At 39.4% G+C, this 16196-nt stretch overlaps 2 protein-coding genes across 2 annotated transcripts in view; both read left to right on the top strand.

The window, feature by feature from the left end:
• LOC128469618 (chymotrypsin inhibitor-like) overlaps positions 1-1875 on the top strand; it is a 4128-nt gene extending 2253 nt beyond the window's left edge. The window contains exons 2-3 of the mRNA XM_053451432.1: positions 881-922; positions 1498-1875. Of these exons, the coding sequence (XP_053307407.1) occupies positions 881-922; positions 1498-1700 (245 nt within the window). The 3' untranslated portion in view covers positions 1701-1875. The remainder of the gene's footprint in view (positions 1-880; positions 923-1497) is intronic.
• Positions 1-11896, top strand: part of LOC128469752 (uncharacterized) — a 16141-nt gene extending 4245 nt beyond the window's left edge. Inside the window, exons 6-9 of the mRNA XM_053451550.1 lie at positions 1498-1825; positions 10291-10389; positions 10602-10652; positions 10838-11896. Coding sequence (XP_053307525.1) covers positions 1498-1825; positions 10291-10389; positions 10602-10652; positions 10838-11220 — 861 coding nt within the window. The 3' untranslated portion in view covers positions 11221-11896. The remainder of the gene's footprint in view (positions 1-1497; positions 1826-10290; positions 10390-10601; positions 10653-10837) is intronic.
• Positions 11897-16196: the final 4300 nt, after the last annotated feature.

The following is a 16196-nucleotide window of genomic DNA, read 5'->3' as shown; positions in this document are numbered from 1 at the left end:
GAACTAATGACGAACAATGAGGAAGAAAAGTTATTGTGCAAAATCTACCAGTTTACACAACCGGGCGGGGAAAATGAATGAATGCTCAGGTGACGCGTTCAGCCGCGAAAAATAAAGATTTCCTCGTGACCTATTTGATAAACGGTGAGTTTGCCTTTACGCCGTATATAAAGCACAGGCGACTCGATCGCGTAGCCGGTCCGGAGCTGGACGATCGTCGAGGTACGTGGAGCTCGCATTATTTTTAGGTTGAGAAAATCGATTGAATTGATTAAAATGTAGAGTTCCAGTTCTGCGTTTAATTACAAAAAGCGTTACATTCAACAGAGTTTGTGGAACAGGAACTTTAAGCCTTATTTTGACTATTTGTCTTCTAAAAACATGGCTGTCATCAGATGTGAAGGACCTCCTGCTCCATATCAGACATTATGTAGATACATTTTATAATTCTGGAAATGCATCCAACCTCAATATGTATCTTTTGAAGGTATTTTGGATTCTACGATGTCTAAACCAACCAAGCGGGTGGCTTTGGCGCTGGGTAAGTTTGGATTTATCTATGTTAACGTCAACAACTCTGTTACCTACATCTGGACCTGAAATGGACCATCGATGGTGAGAATCTGCTGTGATTTTTTTTAAATGAACAAAAAATGTTCCCTTTATTTACTCGGAGCTCAAAATTAGTTTTGATGTCATAATAATAATAATAATAACAATAAAATTATGTAACATTGCTTAGAACATAGAATGTCTCTTCATAGACCTCCTCATCAAATATCTGAATATATCTTTTTATATGCTTATATCAATCAAATTTTACATTTAAAAAGTTTTTCTCTGTTATTAATTCAATATTTTCTTTCTATTCATCATACAGTTTGCTGCCTTCTTCTGTTAAATCAGTTTGATTTCTCATTTGGTAAGGACAATTTTATTTATTTATTTCTAAAATTAAATGAAATTAAACTCCTAATTTTTATATTAGTATTACTATTATTTCACCTGTTAACTGGTCAGTAATTCATTTCTATATATTTTTTTTTTAATAAAAATTTAAGATTTAACTCTAAACTCAGCTCATCCTAATACATTTCCTCATCGATTGCAATATTGTATACTAAATGTCCTAAAATTAAAAAAAAATAACAGTATTTTACAAGAATTATGTAATATTATTGAAAAACAAAATCAGGAAATAAATTACTCCCTTTTGGGGGGATTTACGCATGCTTTGAATTTTTTTAAAGGAATTTGAGTAAATGGAACAAATACGATTAAAAGAACATTTTTTTCTTCTAGTAATGAAGGGCATTCATTAAATCCTTCGAAAGTTCCATGAGTTATTTTAAACATGTAGCTAATTATCAAACTGTACCATAAATACAAATTAGATTGATATTTATTTATATTTATTTATATATATATATTCACTGATGTTTGAGGCTATTGAGTGACATTCTATTAAGAGATACATTGTATCCATGTGATTGACAGGGGAAACATGCGGTAACGGAACGTTCAGTGACTGTGCCTCAGCGTGTCCTGGCGGATGCAGCAGTCAATTGCGACGAACAACCGGCAAATTTCGGGTTAAACCAGAGGTTCTCTGCATGGACGTCTGTAGAGTTGGCTGCGTCTGTTCTTCTGGCTATGTTCTTAAGGATCCTTCGCGTTGCGTCTTACCACAAGATTGCTAGATGTCCTCCGCCTTTTATAATCAGATCGGAAACCTCCGCCAGGAGGGTCAGTCTACGGGATGGACGTCCATCAGTGGAAGACAGACATGGCCGACCATCTCCAACGTTGACCCCTTTAACACCCTGTATCAAACAGATTTCAGATCAATAAAACAATTACTGAAATAAGAGTAAAGTGAGTTTTCTTGTACTTGTAGAGGGAATGTGATTACAAATATGGGGAAATGACATATAGAGAAGGTCAAAGGTTGAAAAAAATGCTCTACACGAGAGGAACCACAGAAAGTTCAAATTGCCAGCGGCTTCCATGGTAACTACCACAAAAGGGGATGGAAAGCCACTAGTTTCTTCACGCTGACATCACATCTGATGTCATACGCAGTGAACGCGGCATTACTATTGTGATGCGTAGGATTGTAGAAACACAGCAGGTTTTCAGAAGTAGACAAAACATTTGTACCCAGCACTAATAATATGTTCAACTGATTAAATAGAACCACCAAAGTATGGCCTTCAGCCACGGGAAGCATCTAATAAAAATCTAACAGATGGATCATTCGAGTGGTGGCAAAACAAGCCGCCCATCCGGTCCACCCACCCTGACCAAGTATGATGTGAGTTCCTGTGTAAAAACTTGGCTTAACCATGGATTGGGACCTCGAGGTCACTCTTGGTTGATCTCCACACCAGAAGAAGAACCAGAACGTCTTAATGAATCTTGATTTTGTTGGGGCATCAGTTGGCCTCCTTCAACAAGTGCTGGAACCTTCCATAAAACCACCCTTTCAAGATATTTGTTTCTTCAGTCATAAGGTTGATACTAAGTAGGTTACATTGTTACGTCCCACATTAGCCCAAGTCTGCATTTCAGTTACTGGTATCAAGCTGATATGGACACATTGAAGTGACACAACGGGGACAATACACAATGAGTATGTCACCAAAGGGAGAATTCCATTATCATATGCAAACTTTGACCTTTATGGCCTTCCACCCAACCATTTATTAATTTTAATGAGTAATAAATCAGCTCATATATATATATATATACATTTATATATACATATAACCCCCTATAACATATCACAAGTGTATAAATTACTGCGGGGCGTCTTCATTCATCACAAATGTCCTACGTTTGCGGAAGTATTATTTTTTTACATAAATGCAGCAGCCGATGCCTTTATTTTGTCAACACCAGACAGAAAGACGAAGGTACGTTCATTCATTCACTTTACGAACGCCATCAGGGGACGTAGGGGATGCACGTACCTCCTTAACCTTGGGATCCTTGAGGTGTGATGCCTCCTTTCGCCTTGTCATGAAAGCTAAAAAGTCATGTGACACAAAAGCAGGCATTGATTGCTTGTTGCCATTGAAACGCTTCAGGAAGGTTTTGTTCTTTTTGTTTCCCGAGTCCGAGTGTTCAAACGGTAACTCGAGAGGTTACATTGTTGCAACACGCCGGCACAAACATTGCAAGCCGTGTCGGATGCGTCGGGGACATTGCGACAATTTCATTATCTAAGTCACCCGGAGCAGAATCCGCCTTCTATATATATATAAATATGTATATAAATATATATATATCAGCCTTCCACCCAATAATCAGCTAATTTAAATATAGCACCTCTTCAGGTGTCTACTTAACCACTGGACTTCACCCATACTCTTGGTGCTATATTTGGTTTCAGGTCCCACAGATATAAATACAGCACTCAACGCCTTCGTTTCACTAACATCAGCGGAGCGAGGACGGTACGTACATGCCTGTAAATATTCTCCTGGTACATGACAACCTCATCTGGTGCGGATGAATGTTCTGGAAAACATCTCGATATTTGTAGAACCTGGAATGATGTTCTTCCTCCCATGAGTGTTGATTATGGACTCTGCTTTTTCTTATTATACATCACATAGTCCTACACAGCCATGTTAATGTTGTGGTTGGTCGATACATTTGGGATACATATTACACATTCTTACACTAATTCAGTCTTTTTTTCATTCTTGTATGATAAACGCTAATGAATGAATGATGGCTTAAAACACGTAACATCTCAGAATCCACCGATTCGTACGTATACGTAATATATATGATTTAGCCATTTTTCTTTGTTTAAAGAAAATGTGTATGTCTTAAATCCTTAGAACCTTAAAAACCTCCAATTTTATTTATTTCTTTAAAAAAAAAAAAACAATTTTATTCCATACAGAGATACTGAACAAATAAATTAACTGGGGACACAGAAAACCAGAATGATGCAGAGAGGGATAAATCCGACGTTAATAATGGGTAAGTTTGATGTTTTGTGTAATTATGTGTAATTATTTTAGTGCTTATTTTTATTATTACTATTAATAATAATAATAAATACAAAATTAACCAGCAGAGGGCGCTCAAGAGCCCAGCAAAATTCTGTATATATATATATATTTAATACCCTATGGTATTAAAATAAATCCCTATGGGATGCCCTATGTTATTTTATAATGGTTTGGTGAGTCCAATGTCAAGTAATAACTATTTTTTTTTATTTGAGAAATTGAATTAAGTTGATAAAATGGTAATTTTATACCAATTTGGTAACTTTTAACTTACAGAGAAATTATGAATGTTTTGCTAAAACTAATATTTTCGTTTTTTGTCCATATTGGCAGTTTTAAGCCTCTGGCTATTGAGTGAAATCGATATCTCTCATGGTAAGAACCATTTTATAAACTATTTACATAATGCGGGTTCTTTTGTGAAGGATTCACTTATTTAATAATCATTTTATATTAGTGATATTTGTTGGGAAGAGCCTTGACGCTTTAACTTTATAGATTTATAATTCACCTAACGTTCAGCCAGCCTTTGGTTGAGGTTACATAGAAACCCAGAACCCGCCAGCAGATCGGCCCCCATTCGGCCCCCGTCTAGTCATTAGTTTCTCCAGGTGTAATGATTCAAACCTTAATCAGTCGTTGGTCTCGTCTTAGATTCAGGAGCCGTATGTCTGTCCCATGCATGTTTAATACCCTCGCTGTATTACCCTCTGCTGGGAGGCTGTTCCACTTATCTATCACCCACTCAGTAAAGCGCCCAATCAGCATGAATGTAGTCAAATAATCAATAATTAATTCTACTTTTCTATTTCGGATATAAGGTTGCTCAGAGAATCAAACAGAATCGGTATGCAACGGCAACTGCACCGATCGGTCATGTGACAATCCAAATGGATCGGCCTCATCCTTTGCGTGTCGACAGGCCTGCCTAGAAGGCTGCCATTGTCGTGAAGGATATTTCCGTAACAGCACCTACGACTGCGTCTTACTCGGAGACTGCGACCCGGCTTCTTCCTGATCCTGAGATCAATGTTTCCTAATAATGTTGAACGCTCAAACCTTTTCCAGACATAATTATTGGGTTTGCCTCGTTCCTACTTTTACCGGGAGCACTTAATTGTCATGTGACCCAAAAGAAGGCACTGATAGGCTGTTGTTATACAAACTGTAAAAAAAAGTTTCTAAAACCTTATATCTTATATCTAATTGGAAAAAAAGGATAAAAAACGTAATCTGCTAAAGGTTATTTGAAACTACGTTATTAAGGATCAGCTCATGTGTGTCTTACCAAAAGATTGTTAACCCCTTAATGACAAAGTCCGTACATGTACGGGCTAAAAATGCACTGTTTTTAATGGGTTTAGGGACCGCCCATTGTCCTTAAATTCTGAAATGCATCCAAATTATACAATAAAAAAAATTATTTGTAAATGATCTGTTTTATTCCAGAAGAACAAAATAGCACGACAAACATTTGAACACATAGAAAGTGAAGGTTGTGAAGAAGCCTTGAGGTCCACCTATGAACCCAATTATTCCTTATCCTTGTGGCAAAGAACAGATAATAAGAGCTCCACAAATCCCACCATAAATTGTTGATAAATTGTTACAAGCATCATGTATCGAGCTGGAGAAAGTCATGGGGATGTTGGGTTATTAGTCCATGGCTTGGCTCCTTGGGCTTGGCTTGCAAGACACAAAGAGGATGTGTAAACTCAACAAGAGGAACATCTAGATACTATGTATCCAACAAACAGCGACAGGTAATGGCCCACATTCCACAATGATCATTATAATCGACACAACACTCAACGGTATTTATATCCTGGATGTACAAACCCAAGAACATTAGCCCGTTAACCCAACGGCCCGTTTAATGCCCAAAACCCTAAAGAAGGTGTCCCTGTGAAGGGCACTGATAGTTCCTGATACTGGAGCTTGGCTTACCCATGGCCTGGGACGAGAGGAAGACCGCTGGCATGTTTTTAGCTCCCCTAACAATCAGGAGGACATAATTTAATGGGGGGAGTGTGAATGAAGTCGTACTCTGAGCATAAATGATTAACGTCCCGAAGAGGCCATGATGTTGGTTTCTGGGATTTTCCATTAGGAATAACTAAGGTTGGGTGTTGATTTCCCATGTAAAGAAAAACAAATGGCAATAGTCCTGTAGGATCTAGAAGATCCTGTTATCCATGAGTAGAACCTGTTCCGTCTCCTAACAAAGATGACATCACGTTTGGCTAACAGGCTCTGAGTGTCTGCGCTTCTCATCTTGTGAAATTCTAGAGGGTGAGGATCGAGAACGAGCAAAATTACCTGAGAAAAGCCTGTAATCTCCGCTGAGGTTCTTATTAAAAGGGAAATTTCAGTAATTGCAGGGCGTATATTTAATGTTCTATTCCACATCCACAAAACATTACCTGCGCCTTCCAGTCCAGAAAAAAATTTGTATCATTCCAAAAAAGAGAGTCCAATGAAAAGAAGTGTTTTTCTCCTTCAGCAAGATTAACCTCAGCGCTGTATACAGTAATATAACCCTCGGTGCTGTATACAGCATACCTCCCAACATTTCAAAGAGGGACACATACAAGCAATTGCACTTTACAATGTCACACTTGCATTGTCACACTGCCTTTACACACACCTGCCCATAAACACACATATACACATGCACTGCCCTTACACACACATATACACATACACTGCCTTTACACACACCTGCCTTTACACACCCATATACACATACACTGCCCTTATACACCAGCTTACAAATACCTATACTGATCTTACACATACCTGCCCATAAACACACACAAGCTTACACACACACACAGATATACATACACTGCCCTTACACCACTTTCTCCCCATCTCTTACCTCTTCCTCCATCTTCCATCCTCCAGTGGGAGCGCGAGGTCTGTCACTTCAGACTCATCACTACGTGCCGGCTATTGATGCAGTGCGCGGGGGTACGACGTCATATCGCCGTGGTTGGCATTATTTGCCGGGGCGTAGTGATTAGGGAGCAGTAAAGCAAGGTCTGAAGTGACAGACCTTGCACTCCCTAATGTTGAGCCGACTAGAGAGAGATCGTGATCTCCCAACTAGTCCTGCAGGCTGCAGCTGCTGATCAGGCGGCTGTGCACCCCCTCACAGCTGCGTACGAGATGAGTACCGCTCTCGCCTCACCCTACCTTCACCCCTGCAAACCGGGACAGAGGTAGGGATAGGCGGGACAGCGGGACAGAGTTCCAATAAACACCCTTTATCTGCAGACTTGGAGGCCGCCGTTATTGTCAGTCATGTGATGTTTTGAGTGACCTTTCCCTTTTTTTTTTTAAGTATGACCTTACCAAACACCACACTGAGATGATGCTTTATGGCAATGCTAATGAAGTCCTTCCTCCATGCAAAAGTGTGAAATTGAGCAGTGGAACATCCACTTTAAACACTGCAATAGCACCGATGAGACCCATTGTTTGGTTAAGCACAAGGTGGAAGGTTCGTCACCGACATTTCTACCCTAATTAAATGTAATAAAGGATACTTCCCTACATGTGGATGTCAGCAGGTAATGGGAAATAATTATCTCATTTAGAATGATGACAGTCTAACCAAACAGGTGACCATGCGTGAAGCACAATGTGTCTCCTGCAATTCGGGTGATTGCGACAGCAGATAATTTCCCAGGCACTGATATCTCCCAAAATGTATTATTCATACAGACATTACATGAGTCGGTGGGGTTGGTGGAGTTTCCCGATCGTTTTTCCCTATGACTCCTCCAGGAAGGTAACGGTTATTAGCTATTTCTCCTGCAATATGACACCACGGCTGGATTGAGGGTCAAAGGGAAGCCTTTATCTGCTGGGATACAATGTATCAGAGAGAGGAGCTTGAGACAACGGAGGCCCTATAACAGTATGAAGAGTCACCCACGTCGCCCTCTTCCTTGGGTCTATCTTCCCATTGATGTTTGGTTTCTGTTTTTGTCTGCAGCGACCTGGTCTCTGCGCGTAAACGTATTCTTGGCCCGTGTGCAAAAAAACAATGATTCACATTTAAATGTCTCGTAACGCAGCATGAAAATAATGCACCCATTAATTAAACGTGCAGCCACAAATAATCAGGTATCGGTAGCTGCTCCGGCCTGAGTAGTAATAATAACCTTGATCCTTCTGGCTCCTCGGTCTGCTCGGTGATTGGCGACGAGACACCTGCAGTTTCAGGTCAACGGGGGAAACCGGCTCTCGTAAGGTCGTAAAATGAGAAAAGAACAGCAAAGTTACTCAACTGCATTATTTTACCAGATCCTATAAGATAAAAACCAAATTTTTAACCATTTTTAACAAGAAAAAAAAAATTCACCAGAGATTTCTTCCAAAGCCAAAAAACATCAAATTCAATAAATATTATTCTTTTTATTAGTGTTTGTTGACTGTCAAAAGTGGGATACATCACATAAGATGATTAAAAAACCTCAGACATTCCAAGACTGGATACCCAACTCAAGTGAGAATTCACAATAACCTTCAGAGAGGCCAAAGTCATGTTACCTCAAAGGGTTAAATTTTAAATCGTGAACTTAAAAACCAAAAAAATACCGGTAGATGCTTTCCTGCATAATAAATAAGAATTGTAGCTCCTAGATTTCTAGATAAAGTTGCCTTCGGCGTTCTAAACTGAAGGAACCCCATCTAGGAGAAACATCTACCCTATCTTCAGACCTAGAACCTGGATTTCTGGGACCTGTCTGACATTGGATACAAAAACACTAAACATTTTAGTTCGTTACCATCTAGAAACCCGAATCCAATAACAGTTTCATTTCAAAATCACAAGCACATGCCAACAGGGGAGGCAAACATGTGATTTAGCACATACAAGTCCCAACACGTAACAGAAGTGTGACCGTATAATCAATATATACATTATACACTTTACAGGGTGTCGCAATTAGACCAATAATAATTCTATTTTTTGAGTCTTTTACACCCAGGGCAGGATATTAAAGTGAAACTTTAAACTGATCACGGGGCACTCCTTAAAATCCTTCCTTTCCCTGTTCACACCCTGACTCCTACACGGTATAAAATAAAGCGGCTCGGCAAAGTCGAGACAGGAGAAGCTGGCATCTTGGTTTTACAGGTAAGTACGATATTCTCCACTTCCGATATATATATATATATAGAGTACGGTATATCTACTTAAATGGATACATTTGTCACTTTCTCATGAAAATTCATATACTATTAATATATATTTTTTTTAAATTAATATTATAATTTCAGTGCGTGACATCATCACTTTATAAATAATATATTTCAGTATGCAGAATTTAGAATTTAATCTAGGAAGTTATGTTCTTTTATTGTTGTTAGAAACAATATCAAAAGTAGCAGCTGGAACCAATATTATTGATTATTGAGCTGATATTGTCATTTATTTGTTCAAAGTATTATTATTATTATTATTATTATTATTACTGTTTTATTATTTTATTTTTACATATATATATATATTTTTTTATATATAAATATTAATCATGTGCCAGTAATGTAATGACTTCCAAGTTGGTTGTAATTGTGTGTAAAAGTTATGGGTTTGAGAAAAATTAGCACAAAATAGAAACATTTAATCAATGTTCTGTTGATTGAGGATTTTCACATTTCTATTTGAGAAGGTCTATTTTAGTGAATATGTAAAAAAAAGATAATAATTCTAGAACATTCTCTACCCTAACCCTAAATGTTCTCTACATTATAGCTGGAAATTGATCCGAGGCCTGTTTCATTATGACCATGTGGATGTGTGTGGTCCTCACACTTAGTAAGTAATATATTCTGTTTCATTTCTTACCCATGGCTGAGGGCAGAATTTTTTATCTTTATAGTAAAAAAAAAAAAGCCAGTTTGGACAATCTCAGAGAGGAACGGCTGGGTGGGTTTCAAGATGGGGCACACCACCAAGAGTGTCCTGTCCTACATGGCCTCAAGCTGGCCTCCTAGTCAGTGAGGGAGACTATCGTAATATTATTATTTCATAACTTAGCTTATAATAAAGATCTTCTCCCAAGAACATCCCAAGTAACAAAGACCTTGGTGTTCGAGAAGATCATTAACGCGTGCTGTTGGATGGGTTTTGAGGACAGGTCAATGTATACGTCCAATGCAACCACCAAGTCGACAGAAGAGTGAAGCAGATATTGGAAATGAAGAATGTTTTCCCCACTAAAGCTATGTCTTCTTTGTTACCCAGGCCTGACGTACTTGCTTGTGACGGGGCAAACAACCACCAACTCCCAGCAAACACCTGCACAAACCGTAGCCAACAACCAACAACCCCCTGGACAACCAAGTAAGTGTAAACATGAAAAATAAAGGCACTGCAAGCCAACTCACTTCTTCTTTAAACTCAAGTCCTACGGGTTCCCTCATGGTCGTAAATATTGGCGTTAATGCAAGTCAACATTTCCGGCCAACCATGCCAGCTGTATTGGGAATACTGGGCCCATACATGAACAGCAAACCATTTTTTCATATTAATCACCCCAATTTTCTGTTATTCAGGTGCATCATACCAGGTAGTGACCGGACAAACAACTACTGCAACTGGACAATGTAAGTAATTCCGTCCCAACCACGTCTATACCACAGTTCCCCCAACTGGTTCTACTATGGTATCCAAGTGCTCAGTGTCTTCATCAGGCCATACCCATCGAGAATCCGCAACAATGTAGCCATCTGATGTTTTTCAACGTTGTTCACTTGTTTTCCTTTAATTGTGGTTTCCCTTTTTTTTACAGCAACCACTTCGAATTGTGGGGAAAACCAAGTGTACAATGACTGTGGCAGCGCATGTCCTCCAAACTGCACCAACTTTAACCCACCCCCTGTATGCAATAAGGCATGCGCTCGGGGCTGCTTCTGCAAGGAAGGGTACTTAGAGGATGATACCAGAGCCTGCGTCCCGCAGCAAATGTGTGAGTCCTGCACCGGTAACACGACATTCTCCAACTGTGGAAGCAGCTGTCCTGAGCGTTGCGATGCCCCCCCAAACCCTAACGAGCCGTGCAACCTGCAGTGTGTCATAGGGTGTGTTTGTAAGACGGGGTTCGTGCATGTTTCTGGAACCACAGGCCCCTGCGTGCTACGTAGCGATTGCCCCAGGCAGTATGTCAAGCAGTAAAGGAGGTGTTCCAATGCTTCATATGGTAAAGATAAGATATCATTAATGTCCGATTTACGTACCTCGAAAAGAACGGAATTCTCTGACCCCGAAGGTCTTCTAGTATTAACTCTTTCATTGATCCTATTGTCATGACTCGCTTATAGTGGCAATGGAATGGTTCTAATAACGGTCTGTGTGAAAAGCCATGTCTTATGAGGATATTCTGCGATATTCTATCTTTAGAGCCATTAACTTGGCTTCTAAGAGAAGTTATTCCCCACATTCCAAAAACCGACTATAATCAACAACAACGCAACAGCAATTATACCCTGGATGGATAATTCAAGCAAAAAAAGACCTTCTTTCCCAACATCGCCCCTAAAAAAGATGGCTCTGCAAATGGCGCCAGCGGGTGGTGATGCCGGAGCCCGGCTTGCTCATGGACTGGTCACTTGTATCACACAGATGGACTTCTAACTTGAAATGCCTCTGGGCATCTGTTCTTTACTCTCATCTTGACCTTCTTATCCCAATATTGCCCGTATGTATCGCAAGACAATATAAATCCTTCACACGTTGCATGTGTTTTGTTGTTCGGAACTTAACTCTAATAAAGCATCGCTCTTTGTTAATTCTTTTTGTATCGCTGTCTCTGGAAACATAGAATCTGACAGCATTTAGGAATGATTTGGTCCGTTGAAATAAAGTATTAAAAGCCTGTGGTCTTCACTTGTTAATCATTGCCATTGTTTGTTGAGTTTCCCCATTGTTGGCCCATATGACTTCTCCAGTAAGGTTGTAACAGTTATTGGCTCCATCTCCTGTGAGACACCACTGTGAATGGATTAAGGGTCCGATTAGAACATTGTTTTCTTATGCATTTGAAGGGATTGGTCTTGGAAATTCCAAGATGGACATGAAATTTTCCCTGGTGGTAAATATCTCGCTTGTAATAAAATAACCAGAGAAACCATATGAAGCGAGGCTGATATCAATGTCTTGGTGATGATTTTTCATGTTTGGATTTCCCTCACAAAAGCTGGATTTGGCCAAACGTGCAGAAAGCCTTTTATTGCAGAAATATATTGTGTCCCAACAATTGATGGGGAAGAATTACAGAACCACTTTGTCATATAAAGGTATTAAATAGGGAGAGAGGACTTAGAGGCAATAGCAGAACAATAACATAAATGTGAGAAGGAGTTCTAGATGGACCCTCTTCCACAAGACCACCAGGGTAAGAAGCTATGAGAGTCGGTTGATGCCCAACTAACCATGTCTACACCAAAGTGACCACAAATGATTCCATCATGGTATCTAAAGAGTCTTCATCAGGCCGTAGTCATCGAGGCTCGGTGATAATGTTGCACTGCCATCTACTGGTGAGAAGGTATATTCTTATACTGGTTTATTCTGAAGGGTATCTTTTTCTTGCATTGTTGTTCACTTTGTATTTTCTTTTAATGGGGGTAAAGAGGGCAAAGAATGTGGCTGCGTGAATTACTTAATTTTAAGTGTGATGTGACTGGGGACTAACAGAATTCTCTGACCCCGAGGCCCTTCCAAATATTAACCCTTTAATAGCCCATCACACTGTTCCTATCGTAATGACTTGCTACTAGTGGCAGCCAAATGGTTCTAATAATGGTCCTTATGGAAACCATGACTTGGCAGGAGGCAAAGATATTTTGAATGAAAATATTAACGGTCCACTTTAGAATGTTTGACCCTAAGCATCTGCTCATTCAGCATAAGGCAGGGGTAAAAACCTTGAGGCTCGTCAAAATACCCTAACAATTATGGAGACCTAAACCAATGATTAAGAGTAGCTGAATTATAAATATAGAGCTGTCTCTTTTTGACCTCTCCGAGGCATCTTAAATAGGTAGATTGTTTTCCCTATGGGTGCCCATAGATATGGCCTTATCCTTATATGTGCCTAAGATTTCACTGCTACAGGATGAGCTTTTATTTTTTTCTGTTATATTGAACAGTGATATTAGTTACAAAACAAGATATAAGCTCATTTTTTTCCAAGTGGAAGTGGAATTTGTCGTGCATGATGTAATTCTCGATGTTTTTTGCCATCAATGAAAGCGTGTGATTTGTGATAAGTACGGGCACTTATTCTCATGGACGTCAATGACAGCAGACTTACCTGTCAGCTCTGTATATTATGATTAATACTAATTACTCTCACAGAATCAGGGAGGATGTCGCTCTATCGTAGTGCTGCCGCCTAGTGTACAAAAAGCAGAATGCATTGGGTGGGGAAAAAAACAATGAGAAAAGAAAATGAGAATTCTGGTGGAAATTATTATGTTTCAATAATCTAAAGCCAATTAATTGCTCTTGTCTTATTGGTAATAATCAAATCTTACAGGATATGTAATGATACGTGGGACATTTTTCCAGACTGATAACGTTTCATACTTCATAGCCCTCATCAGAGGTGCTGGTGTTCTTCGTCTGCTCTTCATTTAAGAAAATTTATATTTCCTTTCTAAGACCAGGAATAAAAAAGGAATCAGCACATGTAATATATCATCTTCTGGTGCATTTATTTATGATTTAATAACCTTTCTATTTTCTATTAGCTTTATCTGCTCTACAGCCGTCTTTGGCAATGAGACAGTAATTTTTGCACAGACAAGTGAGTGGCTTGGGTGTTTTACTAATTGTTTAAATTGACTAATGGAAACTGGAGTCATGTGTCAGTAACATTATTCCTCCTAATTAACTTGGTTAAGTGCTCAGTGCTCGTTTGAAAAACGATGTTGGAAAGTGTTACACATGCTAAGCTCATCCCAGTGACTATATTGTGTTCCAGATGAGCTGAGATCTTTCTCATTGTTACAGCAGTTGGACTAAGTTTGCCATATCGGTGATATTGGACCATCCAGGACTTTGTTTGGGGTTCTTTAATAAGTTTTAGAGTTATTTTACTCAGGGATAGGTAAATGTCTTTCTGGGCATTTGGTAAGAGATTTTGAACCTGGTTACTTTGGTACATTTGGACATTTCCATCACTCCTTGTCCAGTTCTGTTCATCATGGCGAAAAGAGCCTGCAGAAGAACATTGAAATGGGCCATGATGGTAGAAACCCTAGAAATTAGTACTTTTCAAAGTACCCTTTAAATTCAAAGGCATGCCTTATTAAGCCTATTCCTCAAAAAGAACACCCACCAGTTCCAACACACATTGCCTATAGTTTAGTCCTTTGTCATCAGCCACCTTTCCATCTTATGATGTCATAACCCCAACGAGAAGAAAGAATATGTATCAGACTTGATATTATAAAGGACCAAGTCTTTCTTTTGTTTAACACAACTAAATATCAATGTGCAACACGACAGCACTCAACTCAACCGTCACTTGTCTTTTTGTGAACAGACGAGATGCAGACTTGGCTTATCCAAGTGCTATCAAATTATTTTGAGTGGATGACAAATTTAAACCTTTGGGATCTAATCTACCCAACCAAGATATCCCTGGGTAAAACTTCCCCAGAGGTGATACCAAAATTTGTCACAGTTTAAATGCTTTTAATTGACCAGAGATCACTTTGTCGCAGACACCCCGTGTGGCCAAATGGGGAATAGCAAGTGTAAAACCCAAATTATATGGTTCTGTGCAGTCCAGAGCCAATATCCTTTATTTCTCTATGAATTATGTGATTCATAACAAAATAAACGTCTGCAATATACAAACTCTTGTGTATGCATTGCACCCTCTGTCTTATTTTCAGAAGTATGTTAATGCTTTTACTCCTACCAGTGTTCCTGGATTTCATGAGACTGGCTCGTCTAGTTTCATGTCTTTCTAGGCACACAAGGTCGGTTTTTTTAATGAAAGTTCAAACGTGCAGCTAAACACAGGCTAGGATATGACCTAACAAGATAGAGCTTGCATTAAAAAGTGGTATCCGTTACGCCTTAACTACTGGTAGCAACCAGTTCCCAAAACATCAAACCTAGGAATGTCATTCTATAAACTAGACTCGTGGGAAAATGACACGTAATACATCATACGGGCAGCTGTCACTGGGAAGAGAGCGAGGGATTTGTTTATGTGCGAAAAGGGCATTAACGTGCCGGTTCCCTTTGTCATGGAGTACTGAGTCCTGTAGGTTTGGTCATGTATAGTGCTGGCTAACGGACAGAAAATAGCACTTTCCACCGAGGAGACTCTCTAGTGGGACGAGACCTCTCTCCACGACGGAGTTCCCGTCACAAGTCGATATCAAAGTTCCATCACATGGAAAGTGATGTCAGGGGTACAAGCTGCCTGTTTCTACCAACTTTAGGGCTTATCAGTGACTTGTAAAGGCTACGATAGAATCCAACAAAAACACCGTATTGAACACCTTGTGTTACGTATAATAATTACTGTTGGCATTGGTGGTGAACTACAGCCATGGACCTTAGCCAGATCTGGTGCTCGATTCTGCAAGCAGCGCTTTAGGGGGTTTCAAAAATGAGGCTGAACTGGGTCCAAGAGCCTTCCGAGGATTAATATTTATGCAACTTCATGGAAGAAATGAGGACCACATTCGTATTTATGTACAGCTGAGTGTGGTGTGTGGGCTTGAGTGTGACTCCAATGGACCAAATGTGTGTGTGGCTGAGTGTGTGATGTGCGGCTGAGAAGTGTGATGTGTATGCATGAATGGATGGATAAGAATACGTTGTATGTGACTTTGGCTGAGAATGATATGTATAAGCGGACGTTAGTGTGCCTGAAAGCACTCTCTCATTGTGTTTGAGTTTTATTAAGAGATTTGAATAAAAAATTCATTTATTGGATTATATTTAATTAGATTTTTAATTATTCCCTTTTAGCTTACCTGTGAGGTTTCTTTTTGGGGAATATGATGCTGTCGGAGGGTATGATGATGGTATTGGGCGCACGATAATGATGTCGGTGGTTGAAGCTAGGATATGAATAAATGTGCCATGTGTCCAATGAGCTTACAATCTACACACCTTTAGCG

The sequence above is a fragment of the Spea bombifrons genome, chromosome 12 (genome assembly GCF_027358695.1).
Source record: "Spea bombifrons isolate aSpeBom1 chromosome 12, aSpeBom1.2.pri, whole genome shotgun sequence".
Classification (NCBI taxonomy): Eukaryota; Metazoa; Chordata; class Amphibia; order Anura; family Pelobatidae; genus Spea; species Spea bombifrons.
This window is presented reverse-complemented; position numbering and strand designations above follow the sequence as displayed.